The sequence below is a fragment of the Quercus robur genome, chromosome 2, assembly GCF_932294415.1.
Source record: "Quercus robur chromosome 2, dhQueRobu3.1, whole genome shotgun sequence".
Taxonomy (NCBI): Eukaryota; Viridiplantae; Streptophyta; class Magnoliopsida; order Fagales; family Fagaceae; genus Quercus; species Quercus robur.
In genome coordinates, this window is record NC_065535.1 from 73,366,701 (window position 1) to 73,380,714 (window position 14,014).

The following is a 14,014-nucleotide window of genomic DNA, read 5'->3' on the forward strand; positions in this document are numbered from 1 at the left end:
GGGACCCATTTTTAATGAAAAAATTGATAAAAAATGAAATTTGTAGGTCCGTGAACAGTGCATATTTGCACTGTTCACTGCAGAAGTAAACAGTAACCGCAACACTCAAAACGCGTGAAAACAAAAAAAAAAAAAAAAAAAAAAAAAAAAGGAACAAACGCAGACGCAAAGGTGGAAGAAACGTGAATCCAAACATTGCCTTAAAGCACTAACCAAGCCAATAATAATAGTATACTACGTTTTCCTTACTCATTGTCAAGTCAGCCTTAACTAAAATGGGACTCTGTCCCAGTCCCACCTTTCATAGTTTCCTTCGTCTATAAGCACGGTCCCTCCCATGGTATTCCTTCTTGGAAAGCCTTAAGAACTTGGGAAAAAACTTTATCTCTTCTTGCCTCACTCTCAGTCTGTGATTCTGTCTTTGTGCGTGTGCAATTGAGAGAGAGATGGGAGGGAGGTATTGTTACAAAGATGTGTGGCCCTTCACAGCCCTGGTGACAATGGAGTGTATCAACGTTGGGTTAAACACTCTGTTCAAGGCCGCCACTTTACAAGGGATGAGTTACCATGTCTTTGTTGTCTATGCTTATGCTATTGCTGCTCTTGTTCTCTTTCCTGCACCTTTTATCTCCAGAAGGTCTCTCTCTTTTTCTCATCTTCTACTATTAGAAGTGTTACAAAGTTCAACAAAATTAGACATGGTCTAATTGTTAAATTTCCATGTTCCTTTTCATATGCTTTTGCAGATCAAGGGTGCTTCCTCCCCTTAACTTTTCCATAATGTCCAAAATTGGTCTTCTTGGAATCATAGGGTACAGTTTTTGGGTTTACAAAACAAACCCATGTTTTTCTTTTGGATGAGTTTGGCTTATTTTTGTTGATGTCGGTATAAGAAGTAAGAAACCCAAGAAATTTCTGATTGTTGTTGTTTCAATTTTTGTGTTAAATTTGGTCTGAGACAGGAGTTCATCTCAGATCATGGGATATACAGGCATCAATTACAGTTCTCCAACACTTGCTTCAGCCATCAGCAACTTGGTGCCAGCCTTTACCTTCATACTTGCCATCATTTTCAGGTTTTTTTTTGTAAACTTTTTCCAACTTTCACTTCTTGGTTACCAAAGTACCCTCCTCATGTCTTAAACATCAAAACCAAATGGCGCAAATATTAAAGTTTGGTTTGGTTTGTGTTGTCCAGTATGTAGATGTTACACGAGCACAAAACCTAGCTATCCAAAATTCCCTTGTGTCAATCACTGTCCTGTTTTGGTAATATAACTCTGTTAAAGGGAACAAGGGTCGCTGTAATATAACTCTGTTGTAGCTTTCGCTAGACTAACAAGACTTAGGCCGTTTTGTTAGTTTACCGTCTGTGATCTTAAACCTGTTAGTACACTAGAATTTCAATGCTAACTTAACTAACTAATTCCTCTCAAAAAAATAACTCTGTTTTAAGAGATTCCTTTCTTGGGTTGCCTAAATAAGTATCTTTGGTAAAAAATAAAAATGTAGGTTTTAGAAAATGTCAAATTAGAACCCCTGGGATGGGTAAGAGTAACGTGTAAGTTAACCTCATATTGGACTTTTTACCCGAGCCTATTGAGTATGGACTATGGGAGAAATTATAGAATGCTTTGGTGGATCACATTATTTGTCTATTATTTGTGGAAATAACTAATTATTGACTTCTACTTGCTTAAAATTGCTGAGTCAGTAATTAATTTCTGTTTAAAACAAATTTTCTAACTCGACAATTTTAAACAGGTGGAAGTATTTTAATGGAATGGTGAAATATATCACTTATCCATCATAAGAACTTTATAATTTCTAGACAAAGACTCAAAATTTGTGGCCTAAGTCATGCAATCAGCCCAGAAGAAGACAAAATTGTTTGCTGTAGTGACACGGAATTGTTTGCCACAAACAATTTTTTTTTAATTTGTTTGCCACAAATCTTAGGACCTAAAACTTTTTTAAATTGTGATTTGATTCAAAACAAGATTGGGATCCCGTTCTCCACTTAAAATAAATTAATATTTTTTTATTAAAAAAAATTCAATTTTGCATAGATTTATTTTGGCACTTTTTTATTTATTAATTATTATATACCAAACACAATATCATCTTAAGAAAATTTGAAAAAATTTGTATGACTCATGTTCGTGCACATAATTTTCACTTTCACTTCTCTTATATTTGGGGGTGTAGGAAAGATGATTAGTGGTCAGTTTTTTACTTTTTTATTTTTCATTTCTTTGTTAGCTGTAAGCATACAAAATATTAAAGTTTTGGTTGTGGTTAAAATGTTTCTTGACCTGGATAAATATCTTAATAATTGTAGCTCAAAATATTATATATATATATATATATATATCTTAATAATCCAAATAGTTTAATGATAATGACCACTAACTAAACCAATTTCAATGAAATTGTCATCCTATTGGCCTATGGTCTTATCACTTGAAAGGTTGAGTCAAAATCCTTCTCAAAGTGGGCCACCAAACCAATTTCAATGAAATTGTCATCCTATTGGCCTATGGTCTTATCACTTGAAAGGTTGAGTCAAAATCCTTCTCAAAGTGGGCCACCAAACCAATTTCAATGAAATTGTCATCCTATTGGCCCATGGTCTTATCACTTGAAAAGTTGAGTCAAAATCCTTCTCAAAGTGGGCCACCAACTACTTTTATTATTCTCATACTTTTTTGTTTTTTTTTTTCTTCTCATTTTGGGCGGCATCAAAAGGATGGAAAAGGTGGCATTGAGAAGCACAAGCAGTCAAGCAAAAATCTTGGGCACCATAATATCAATATCAGGTGCATTTGTAGTGACTCTCTACAAAGGCCCGCCAATCGTCATTGCTCAAAAATCATCAGTTTCACTTAATCAACCTCTAAACTCATTAAAATCAAATTGGGTAATTGGTGGACTTCTACTCACAGCTGAATATATTTTGGTTCCACTATGGTACATTGTTCAGGTGAATTCATTTTTACCATCACCTAGAAGGCAATTTCAGAATTTTTTTTCAATGTCTAGCACTTGATGAGAAGTGATACAAAGTAATCTTAAGCTTGTACTACTTGTTTTACAGGCACAAATTATGAAGGAGTACCCAAATGAACTTACTGTAATATTCTTTTACAATCTAACTGTTAGCATCATAGCTGCAGTTGTAGGTTTAATGACAGAAAAAAATCCAAATGCTTGGAGATTGAGGCCAAATATAGCATTGGTCTCGGTTGTGTGCTCGGTAAGAAACTAGCACGAGACTATTGGTACAGTTTGATTAGTAAAACAGTCTATCATCATTCCTTTAAATTTAATGTCTTAATGAGAATTTCTCTTGTGTAGGGAATTTTTGGATCATTCATAAACAACACAGTTCATGCGTGGGCATTGCGCGTGAAAGGACCTCTCTTTGTAGCAATGTTCAAGCCCTTGTCGATTGCCATTGCTGTTGCCATGGGTGTTATGTTCCTTAGTGACACCCTCCATCTTGGCAGGTATAGAATAAAGATTTTCACCCCCAACACAACCCTCCCCCCTCTGCTGGGGCAAAAGATGAATGTTAATTACAGTAATTAAGGTCTTTTTTAGATGAAACTTTGACTTATTGGATGGTAGTGTAGGGAATTTAACCGAAATCCCAACCTGTGAGAAACAAAAAAATAGAGAAAACACATGCCAAAAAAAAAAACAATCATACGCACAAGACAATATTTACGTGGTTCGGCAATTTGCCTACGTCCACGGAGTTGCAGAGATTTCACTATTATCAGAGAAAAATACAAAAGTGCACAGTTTTTTCTCTCTCAAAAACACGGCAACACCACAAATCCTAATCACACAATTGAGTTTTATACACAAAACGGGCCAAAAAAAATTTTCCCAGGAGCGTTGCCCCTAGACCTCCAAGAGGCTTGTCCATGAGCGCTCCAACTTGGGCCTATCGACCCAAGCCTCCACTCCAAGGACTAAGCATAAGAAAATCTCCCATTAAAAACCATGCAACATTATTCGGGTTGGGTCGTCAAACCGATTCAAACAAAACTAGGCTCTATAAAACCCAACAAATAGCTAATCCCAAAGAAAGAAAACTCTAATTCTTAAGAAGATGCAAATCCATTCTATCCTTTATGTGAGACTTGGGACAGTTGCTAATCTCAACGACCTATCTTAGATTATTCCTTTCTGAACCTCCTTAGAAGATGTCTTTTTTGTTCCTTGTCTTATTTAAAACTTCAGCACCAATGATGTATGTTTCCACTAAACAAAAGTAAGCTAGGAAAGATGTTTTCTGTTCCTTGTCTTATATTAGCTCCAGTGGCAATAATGTATGATTCCACTAATCAAAAGCCTATATAATAAATCAATGATCTAAGCCAGCATTATACTTGGGCGTAATGCATGCCCTCTAGACAATGGTCCACGTCACACGAGAAGTTATTGTCATCTTTGGTTATTCAAATTAAAAAAATTCAATACTGAAAAGAACTATACAATGCTCTAGTTTGGTCACTGTTTGTTGTCATTAATCAGTTTTCCATTTTCTTCTCTGCAGTCTTGTTGGAGCAACAATAATATCTTTCGGCTTCTACACTGTAATGTGGGGAAAAGCCAAAGAGGAGATTGGTGTGGACCATGAAGTTGGTAGCCTGGAATCACCATCTACCACTCAAAAGACCCCTCTATTGCAGAGCTATAAAGCTCAAGAGGTATAAGCTAAATGTAAGCAATTGTATCAAAGCATGCTACAAATTGTACAGCAACCAATTGTAGCATAGAGAATTATATGAATTTGCTTGTGGTCACTAGTCAGAGCACACCTTATATTACATACACAACTTTGAGGGATCAAAGAAGATCAGGCTCAATGAAATTCATACAAAGAGCAGCTTACAGCACATACCTGCAAACATCAAATGTGCCTCACTCTGTATCCTTTTTTTTATTATTATTATTATTTAATAATGTAGGGAATCTTTCTAAAGAAAAGCCATTTGGACTCATATGTTAGTACCATCATCATAGTTAAATGACAGAACATCCAACTCACAGTAAATGTCAGCACTCAGCAGTCTCTGTAAAATGTAAATGTAGCTTCAGTGATTGGCATTTGAGGTCCAAGAATTAAGACAAACACCAAGGTCGTATTTACCAGGAAAGCGAGGTGAACTAAGAACTACAGATTTTATCACATTCACTTGTCAACAAGTATGTTAACTAAAGATATTGTCAACAGTACATGATAATCAAACACCTGTCTCGAAACTATTATGAATTTGATGGGACTTGAACTGTGCATATATGCGTGTGTAATGTGCATTCACCCAGAGCACAAAGTACATGCACGCAGTAGATTCTATCTACAAGAGAATGAAAGGTTCAGAAATTATTCACGCTGCATTTACAAGTATTAAAATGGTCAAGAAAGATAAGTCAACTCCACCATAATGAAGGTTTAGTGCACTAATCAATATATTATAAATATGGAAGTAATATGAAGATAATCAAAAACCCACCAAAAAGGGGTGATATGCACTGTTCTTATAACTTTGCCAGGATACAAATTTGAAATTACATGGAAGATTTTCGAAAAGTTTCTATCTTGGGGGTTAAAATTAACAACTGAAAATCATAAGAGGTTTGTGAACAGTGAAAACCAACCTTCACATCCTCCCTACTTTGTTCTATTCATTAAAATAAAAGGTGTGAATATAAATATAAATATAAATGAAAAATCTCAACCCCATTAATTAGACTTAAACGTTACAATAAGAATCGCATCAGATCCGTGGGGTCAATCAAACAATGAACTATGAGGATAGCTAAGGCTAAGGCAGGGTAATCTTCAGTGCCTTCCCCCTACAATCTTGAGTCAATCTTGAGGTCATCAGACATGGCAGAAGGTATGCAATGTGTTGCCAGAATATCTAAAGTTGCAGCCTTGGCAGTCTTGGTCTGTAGGACAACTATCTGCACAAAGTTTAAGACTTGCCATGGTTAAGAGAATGCATGCACACGTGTGTGTGTGTGTGTGTGAGAGAGAGAGAGAACCTGTTGGTACTCTAGTTCAAACTTGAGATATTCTTCCTCGCAGCTCTCGACCATGCTTGCCAAGCTCTTAAGATTCTTCACAGGTTTACCATTGAAAGCATGAACCTACAAATACAAAAGAAAGATGTTAGCAAGTGCACTTTACGTCATTTCAGATATGTTATAAAACAAATGTTATACACATATTTCCTGACCTGAGTATTAACGATATCCTCATACCCAATATTAATGTCAGCAACAAGAACCTAGCACAAATTTTGAGGAAAAAAGCAATGAGTTCCAGATAAAATCTTGCACCAATATGGTGAAAATGAAATGAAAAGTCATAGGAATGACAATGAGAGAGACTAAGAGAGAAACCTGAGAAATAACAACGAGTTGTTCATCTACCGATTCAGCCATTGCATGCAGATGCTTGTCCAGCAGTTTGACTGGAGCATCAAATTCATAATCCTTTCCATACTGGAGATGAGTAAAAAAAAAAAAAAAACAAGAGTTAAGAATTAACATAAAAATCCCTCTTATAGGCAGAAGCATAGAATTTACTATGTTAGGATCTCACATCTGCATTAGGGAATCATAAATAGGTTTCACACCCTTAAAACTTTATACATATCTCATTAACCAAGAGAACTTTATCTTTTCTTCTTCTTCTTCTTTTCTTTTTTCTTTTTTCTTTTTTTAAATAAGAAAATATAATGTTATTCTATAGACAAAGGATACGGCAATTTTTCAAAAGTAAATACATAAATAAATTATTCAATATTCACAGCATACATGATTCACACAATGTGCAACACGGAACAGGAGAGAATAGGACCTCAGCTTCTATAGTGTCTCTGCATCCCTTCCGCAATCAGTATGTTAATTTGACAGGGGACACAGTTTTGTATTGGGTTTTACTAATGTATGCCCTAAGGGCATATGTTAGTAAATCATTTTAGGAATTTTTTTGTGGAAAAATGAAAAAGTAACTAACTGATATGACAGTTTTTTCAATTTTCCATAAAAGGTTTTCTAAAATGGATGGTTAATATATGCCCTATTACACTTTTTGAGTTACATGGGGCACACTAGCAATTGCAAGCACATTAGTCCCTGAGTGCCACAGTGACACCAGTTCTGATCAGCTGAACATTGCACCTGATATGACTAGGCAGACAAATTTAACCTAACAACATCAGGTTGAATTTTCAGCAATTCACTTGTTACCCAGGAATAGGGTTGCACATACACATAAGGATGCAACTCTACTGAACAGCAGAACAAACGGATTCCAAAATCTTAAAAAATGCTAACAGAGGATAAATTAGAAGAGCAAAGAGTGGATGGAGGGATCAAAACATAAAAGGATCACAATGTGGGCAACACTGCTGATGATTTCATTATGACCATTTATATAGTTGATACTGTACACTATTACAGAATCCAATCTCATTATAAAACTGAGCAGCTCATGCTTCTCAAAGAATCTAACCTATGAACATAAGTTTTAGAGCCCCATCAAGCAGAAAGTATTGGACAAACAAAAGAAAAAGAACACACAAGTGCATCCAGATGCATTTCTAACCAAAGAATGATTCAACGAATTCTCTGATAAAGCAACTCAGAAATTAACAAAGAGAAAAGAAATAGAGAAAAAAGAAAAGAGAGAGAAAGCAATAATGTAGTGAGCTTAAATACACACCTCAGAACGCAGATATGGAACAGATACAGAGGTGAAAACAAATCCAGCAATAATGTAATAAGAAGGAGGTCTGCCCCTGATGTGTGCTGGGATGAGCCGCTTGTGAGTAGCGAGCTTTATGTTGAATTCAAGTACCTTGGAATCACGGAGAACTTTTACCAAGGCATAATCCCCAGTGTATTTCTGAGATACAAGATAACTAAAACCAATGCGCTCTCCTTGCCTAAATGGAACTAAAAAGAGGAAAAAAGCAAGAGTTAATAGGTCTTTCCAAGAGACTATTAAAATCAAAAAAAAAAAAAAAAAAACACCCTTCAGTTACCCATGGAAGGTCATAGGTCTTTACAAGAGACTTATCAAATTCAAAACAAAATCTTCAGTAATTCATGGAAGGTCTTGGTTCTTTGAAAAATTTTGGGCCACACTAAAGAGAATGACAATTATCTACAAAGGAGTGATCACACCACCTCCAGATGACCCTTATACAAGAGAACATGAGGTACAAAAGCACTTCAGACAAGATTCAAATCTTATTATCATCTGCACTTTAACACAATCATCAGGAATCAAGTACAGGAGTTTTTTTTGTAGAGAATAGAAACTGTTACTTTCTCTGACTAACAACTCAATAATGCACTTTCTTTCTCAGTCATCCTCAGATCTATGAATAGCATTTAATTTAATCAGAAGACTCCACAGTTGAGCAGCATCTCAATCAGCTGCCCTTGTTTAGCCATGAGCTGAAGCTAAGCTTCTGCCAATGTTCAAATTCTTCTGTTTTTCACTTATCCAAAAAAAGTCTACTTTCTATGGCTGCCAACAATCAACCTCTTAATTACACATGCTTCCTATTTTACCTATTAAGCATTAGCATCTCCAACTTAAAGGAGAAAAAAAATTATGACAGGAGTCACTTTTCTACTGGTAAGTTAAACACACCCAAATACGCAACGGATCTTGAACCCACAGTCTCACCCTTCACCTCGCTCCAACAAGTGGAAGAGGTGCTTTTTGAATTAGAGCTCATTCACTTTTTATAGGTGTCACACTTTTGACACCCACATAAGTCTTGTCTCCAAATGACCATAAATAAATGTTAAACCCACAGAAATACTTTTAAAAATGCCAACTTATACGAGATTTTTATAGAAGGATATCATAGTAAGTTAATCATTCCTCGGAGTAAATGTTTCTTAAGACTGATCACTTACACATGAAAAACATACAGTACATGGTAGTAGCAACAAACTTTTGAGCTTAAATAATTACCAACAGGTGTGTGTGTGTGTGTTTTGGAGAGGGGGGGGGGGGGAGGGGGAAGGGGAGGAGTTGTTTACCTGTTCCGTCATTAGCAATATTAATCCCATCAAAGCTAAGGATAACATCAGATGGCTTCAGAACCTGAGATTCAGGAGCTGTAGGTTCAATTCTTCTGATACGGACACCCTTCTGATCAGATTCCATCCCCATTGCTATGCGTAGATCAGGATTTTCCATCTTCTGCCACTCAACTCCAAGAATTGGGAACCCTGACAAATTTCAAATGAACATAAGATTATACAAAGGATATGAAAATCAAGTCAATTATTCTAACAAACAAACAACCTCAACATTCAGCTATTCTCCCCGTTCTACAATTGCTGATCAGATGTGCAAGAGAGGAAAATATATGGATAAATAAGCTCTAAAAGGTTATAAATAATATATCTGCACTGACTTTTCTTCTTTATTATATTATTCTGGGTCTTTTACTTTCAGGGGGAACGAGGGTTGAAAAAGTAGAACTACACTCTTAACATACCTGTATATGCCCCATTCTTCTCATAATCTTTAATGAAGTGCTCAATAACTGGTGTTGGTATGACATAACCAATGTTCTCCACATCTTCATGCTTAAGAGACTGAAATGCAATACCCACACACTTTCCCTTATCATTAAAAGCTGGCCCACCAGAATTTCCAGAGTTTATTGCAGCATCTATCTGGGAAAAAGCATGTCAGAGACAAGGGACAACAAAAAATTTGTCAATAAACAAGTAATATATGATAAGAAATAGTAAGTCTTAACAGAAGATAAGATCAAAATTCTATAACCTGGAGTCCGAGAAGTTCTGTTGATCCATGAACATAAGAAAGTATCTCAATGCGTGACACTACACCACTAGTCACAGAGATTGTGTCACCCCCAATTGGGTAGCCCACTACAGTTACAGCATCTTGGAGTGCAGGCAGATCTCCAAACTCCACAGGTGAAACTCCTTCCCAAAACTCATCATCACTCACTGTCAACAACGCTGAGGCATTGCAAAACAGGGGTAGGAAAGTACCCTTTGGATTATACATACATGAATTGGAACTATATCTTTTGCTGAGTTGTTAATATTATTTCTAAAGATTAACTAGAATTAAACAAGACATTAGGATTGCACATGACTGTAGAACCATAAATTGATGAATCATCAACATGTTCTTTCTCTTCTATTTTGGAGCACACCAGCATCTTGTACAAATTCATTTCATCATACATGCAAATTACGATTTCTTCAATATTTTTATACAACTTTTAAGAAATTCTATCAATTACGTATAATAACTACAAGATACCTAGTTGGATAAGTAAAAGATATTTGAGTTGATAAAACCATAGTTAATAATTCTTCTTCTTCTTCTTTTTTTCCCTTTCTATCTTTGATTAATTACCATTTAGATTTCTATTAGTACTATTGCAACCCAAGAACTAACCCTTCATGTCACCCAACAATCTACACATTTAGTTTTAAGCTGTTGGCACTTTCTTCCCAATCCAATTCATCAAAATCCATCACGTATGTAGTCATGTTTCTCAATAAAAGCAACTTCATACCCGCACACACTATCCCTTTGTTTGCAAAAATTGAATGGAAAGCTTAAAAAGACAACCATTTGCATAAAACCAGATACCGAATTAGTTCAAACTAACTAAAAACAAACTTTTCCATACCAATATCTCATTATGTCTTAAACACACTAACCCTTTGTTTGCAACAACAAAACAAATGCTAAAAATCCAAACATTCTCAGTTTCTCACTATACTCAGATACTGAATCGCCTCAGACTAACTTAAAAACCAAACTTTCTCATACCCTTAACACATTCAATCCCAAACACTAACCTTTGGCTTGCAACTACCTAATGGAAAACTTAAAGGCCAAGCATTTTCCCAAAACACCAGACACCAAATTAGCTCAAACTAATCAAAAAACCAAACCTTCTCATACCAACATCACATTCATTCCCAAGCACACAAACCCTTCAGAAAACCCAGATACCAAATTAGCTCAAACTAACAAAAAAAAAAACCATTTGCGTACCAATCTCACATTCAGTCCCAAACACACCAACCCTCTACTTTTTTTTTGATAGGTAACAAACACACCAACCCTCTACTTGCAAGACTGAATGGAAAGCCCAACATTTTTCACCAAACCCAGATACCAAATTGGCTCAAAAAATAAAAACCCCAAACTTTCCCATAACAATATCACATTCAGTCCCAAAAACTAAACTCTTCATTTGAAAAAAGTAGATGAAAAGAAAAACATTCTTCACTAATCTCAGATACCAAATAAGCTCAAACTACCTAAAAAACCAAACTTTCCCATTACAACATCACATTCAATCCCATACTCACTAACCCTTTAATTGCAAAAAAACTCGATGCAATGCCAAACAATTTTTTAAAAAACCCAAATACCAAATTAGCTCAAACTAACTACAAAACCAAACTTTCTCATACCAACATCATATTTGGTCCCATACACACTAACCCTTTCATTTGCTCTAACTGGATGCAAAGCCAAACATTTCCAAAAAAACCCACATACCAAATTAGTTCAAATTAACCATAAAACCAATCTTTCCCAAACCAACCTTTATTTGCAAAAACTCAAAGAAAAACGAAAACCAAACAATTTTCACCAAAACCCAGATAACAAATCAGCTCAAAACAACCCAAAAAAAAAAAAAAAAGGAGCACAAAATGTATCCCATACCAATATCACATTCAGTCCCAATAGCCAACACAGTAGCCAAGTACTTAGTATCCGAACCCCGCTTCTTCAACTTCACCTGGGTATGGTGCTCCACAGAATGCGCATTGGTCAAGACCCTCCTTCCTCCGATGATAAACCCACTGCTACTCGAGCTGTACTGCCTCTTCCTCTGCCACATCAGCGAGAAATTCGGCTCCGTGTGAACGCAAAACACCTTCACCACCGCGTCCATCGAAGGCACCACCTTGACCACCGTCTCCCACTTCACCGGCTCCGAAACGCCAACCGCGTCCGACGTCGTAGCAGCTATCGCTGTTGCTGCTGTATTGGTCGTCGTAGAGTGGGTGAAGTCGCCGTTTTGGTCAGCGTGCCTTGAGCCGCGGCGTTCGGGTGAAGCCGCTATGTTTGGGCGCGGGTTCTTGCGTGGACGGGCCCCACCGCCGCGTCCTCTGGTGGGGGAGGATGAGGGGTTGTTTGGGTCGGTGGTACCGGGTTCGGTGGTTGGGATTGGAACGATGTCGTTTGGTGATGTTGCTGTGCTTGGGTTTTGGGGTTTATGATGACCCCGTTTTCGTTTCATACTGCTTTTTTTTTGGAGAGAAAAGGGATAAAAGAGTTTCCACTTTCCAAATGGGCTTGTAAAGTTGTAGACTTTAGAGGGATTTTTGGTACTGTCTTATTCAAATAGAGTGATTGTTTTTGGTTAAGTTCATAGAATTTGTTTCTTTTGTAATGAAGAGAGAAAAAGATTAGGGAGAGATAATGGGCTTGTGAGAAAGTAGTCAAAAAACCCAAGATCAAGGATCAAACAGTTGTGGATCTTAGAGGCTGACTTGACTAGGCTATGAAACTTGCAAAGAGGGGTATGTAGTTGCAATATATACTCGATGATGGGCCTTCTTTTTGTTTTTACTTACAATAAGTGATGAAAAGGGATTTGAACTCTTTTTAATTTTTTTTTTTTTAACTATGTATTTGTATTATATTTTAATTTAGTCATTAGCCTTTCAATTATATCAATTTGATCCCTAGTCTTTCAATGCCGTATCAATTTAGTCTCTACCATTATCTCTTAGATGGAAAAGTCTGACATGTCAAACAGTTTAAATAAATAAATAAAAATTTGTCACATCAATTGTCACCTAGACTAACTTGTCAACATAATTTTAAATTGGAAAAAATAAATAAATAAATAAAATAACAACAACAAGAGTAACTTTTGGGATCAAAATCCCTAACTCACGTCTATCAACAAAAAAAATCTCTTTCCTCAATTAAAAAAAAAAATTCCTAAGTCACGAGTTCTTCACGTTTCTTAGTTCTTCACATTTTGGTCCTCTATAGAGAAAGGTGAGAGACCCTACAAGGAGATGATTAAAATTTTTTGGTAATCTAAGTTTGGTCTTTGTCGCGATTTGTCTATGGCAGAAATTATGGAGCTTTACCGGCTTTAACATTTACCTGGGCCAAGATCAATACTCTTCTAAAGTGCCTTCTAATTAGCCATAAATTCATAAAATCCCAAAAATAATCATTTATCATCTCTTCGGTTGGGTTTCTCAAAAAAAAAAAAATATATATATATATATATATATATATCTCCACAGTTGGAAGACATAAATTGCCATTTTTTTTTTTTTTTGTCAACCATTTATTAACAAAAATTTTGTATTTTTGTTTTCCTTTTCGTTCATCCTTAAGGTTCCCTTTTAATTGTGCAGATTTTGGGTAGAAGGAGATAGAGAGCCCCAATTTCATTCACCATATCTAGTTCTCCAATTTGACCCTTCTATGAAAACTCTTAAGGTAACCTCAGATTCTTTTAGCCCTTACTCTTTTTTTTTTTTTTTTTTTTTTTTTTTTTTTTTTTTTTTTTTTTTTTTTTAAGATTTGACAGGTAGCAAATGATGTGGCAAATTTTTTTTAATATTATTTAGGTTGTTTGACTTTGACACATCAGGCTTTTCCATCTAAGAGATAATGGTAGGGACTAAATTGACACGACACTGAAAGGTTAGGAACCAAATTGACACAATTGAAAGGTTAGAGACTAAATTGAAATATGATGTAAAATATAGGAACCAAATATGTAGTTTACCCTTTTTTTTTTGGGTATAAGGAGAATTTGATAACGTCATTGAGTTAAAAAAACTCTTCACAATAATTAAAAGCCTACTAGCAAAGACATTTTTCTTTAATTACTAATATGCAGCCCTTTTTTTCATTATTGCA

General features: G+C 35.8%; 2 protein-coding genes across 2 annotated transcripts; one reads left to right on the forward strand and one right to left on the reverse strand.

Moving 5' to 3' along the window:
* The first annotated feature begins 241 nt into the window (after positions 1-241).
* LOC126714947 (WAT1-related protein At3g28050-like) lies at positions 242-5,068 on the forward strand. Its single transcript, XM_050415366.1, has 7 exons — positions 242-637; positions 747-812; positions 963-1,076; positions 2,749-2,983; positions 3,098-3,256; positions 3,358-3,509; positions 4,568-5,068. The coding sequence occupies exons 1-7, from the start codon at positions 447-449 to the stop codon at positions 4,725-4,727; spliced, it is 1,077 nt and encodes a 358-aa protein (XP_050271323.1). The 5' UTR covers positions 242-446; the 3' UTR covers positions 4,728-5,068.
* Positions 5,069-5,513: 445 nt separating this feature from the next.
* LOC126714946 (protease Do-like 9) lies at positions 5,514-12,464 on the reverse strand. Its single transcript, XM_050415365.1, has 9 exons — positions 11,783-12,464; positions 9,845-10,044; positions 9,552-9,732; positions 9,088-9,279; positions 7,751-7,983; positions 6,424-6,525; positions 6,258-6,308; positions 6,064-6,168; positions 5,514-5,982 (listed from the first exon to the last, which is right to left on the reverse strand). Exons 1-9 carry the CDS (start codon positions 12,360-12,362, stop codon positions 5,872-5,874), a joined length of 1,755 nt encoding a protein of 584 aa, XP_050271322.1. The 5' UTR covers positions 12,363-12,464; the 3' UTR covers positions 5,514-5,871.
* Between the last annotated feature and the right edge of the window lie 1,550 nt (positions 12,465-14,014).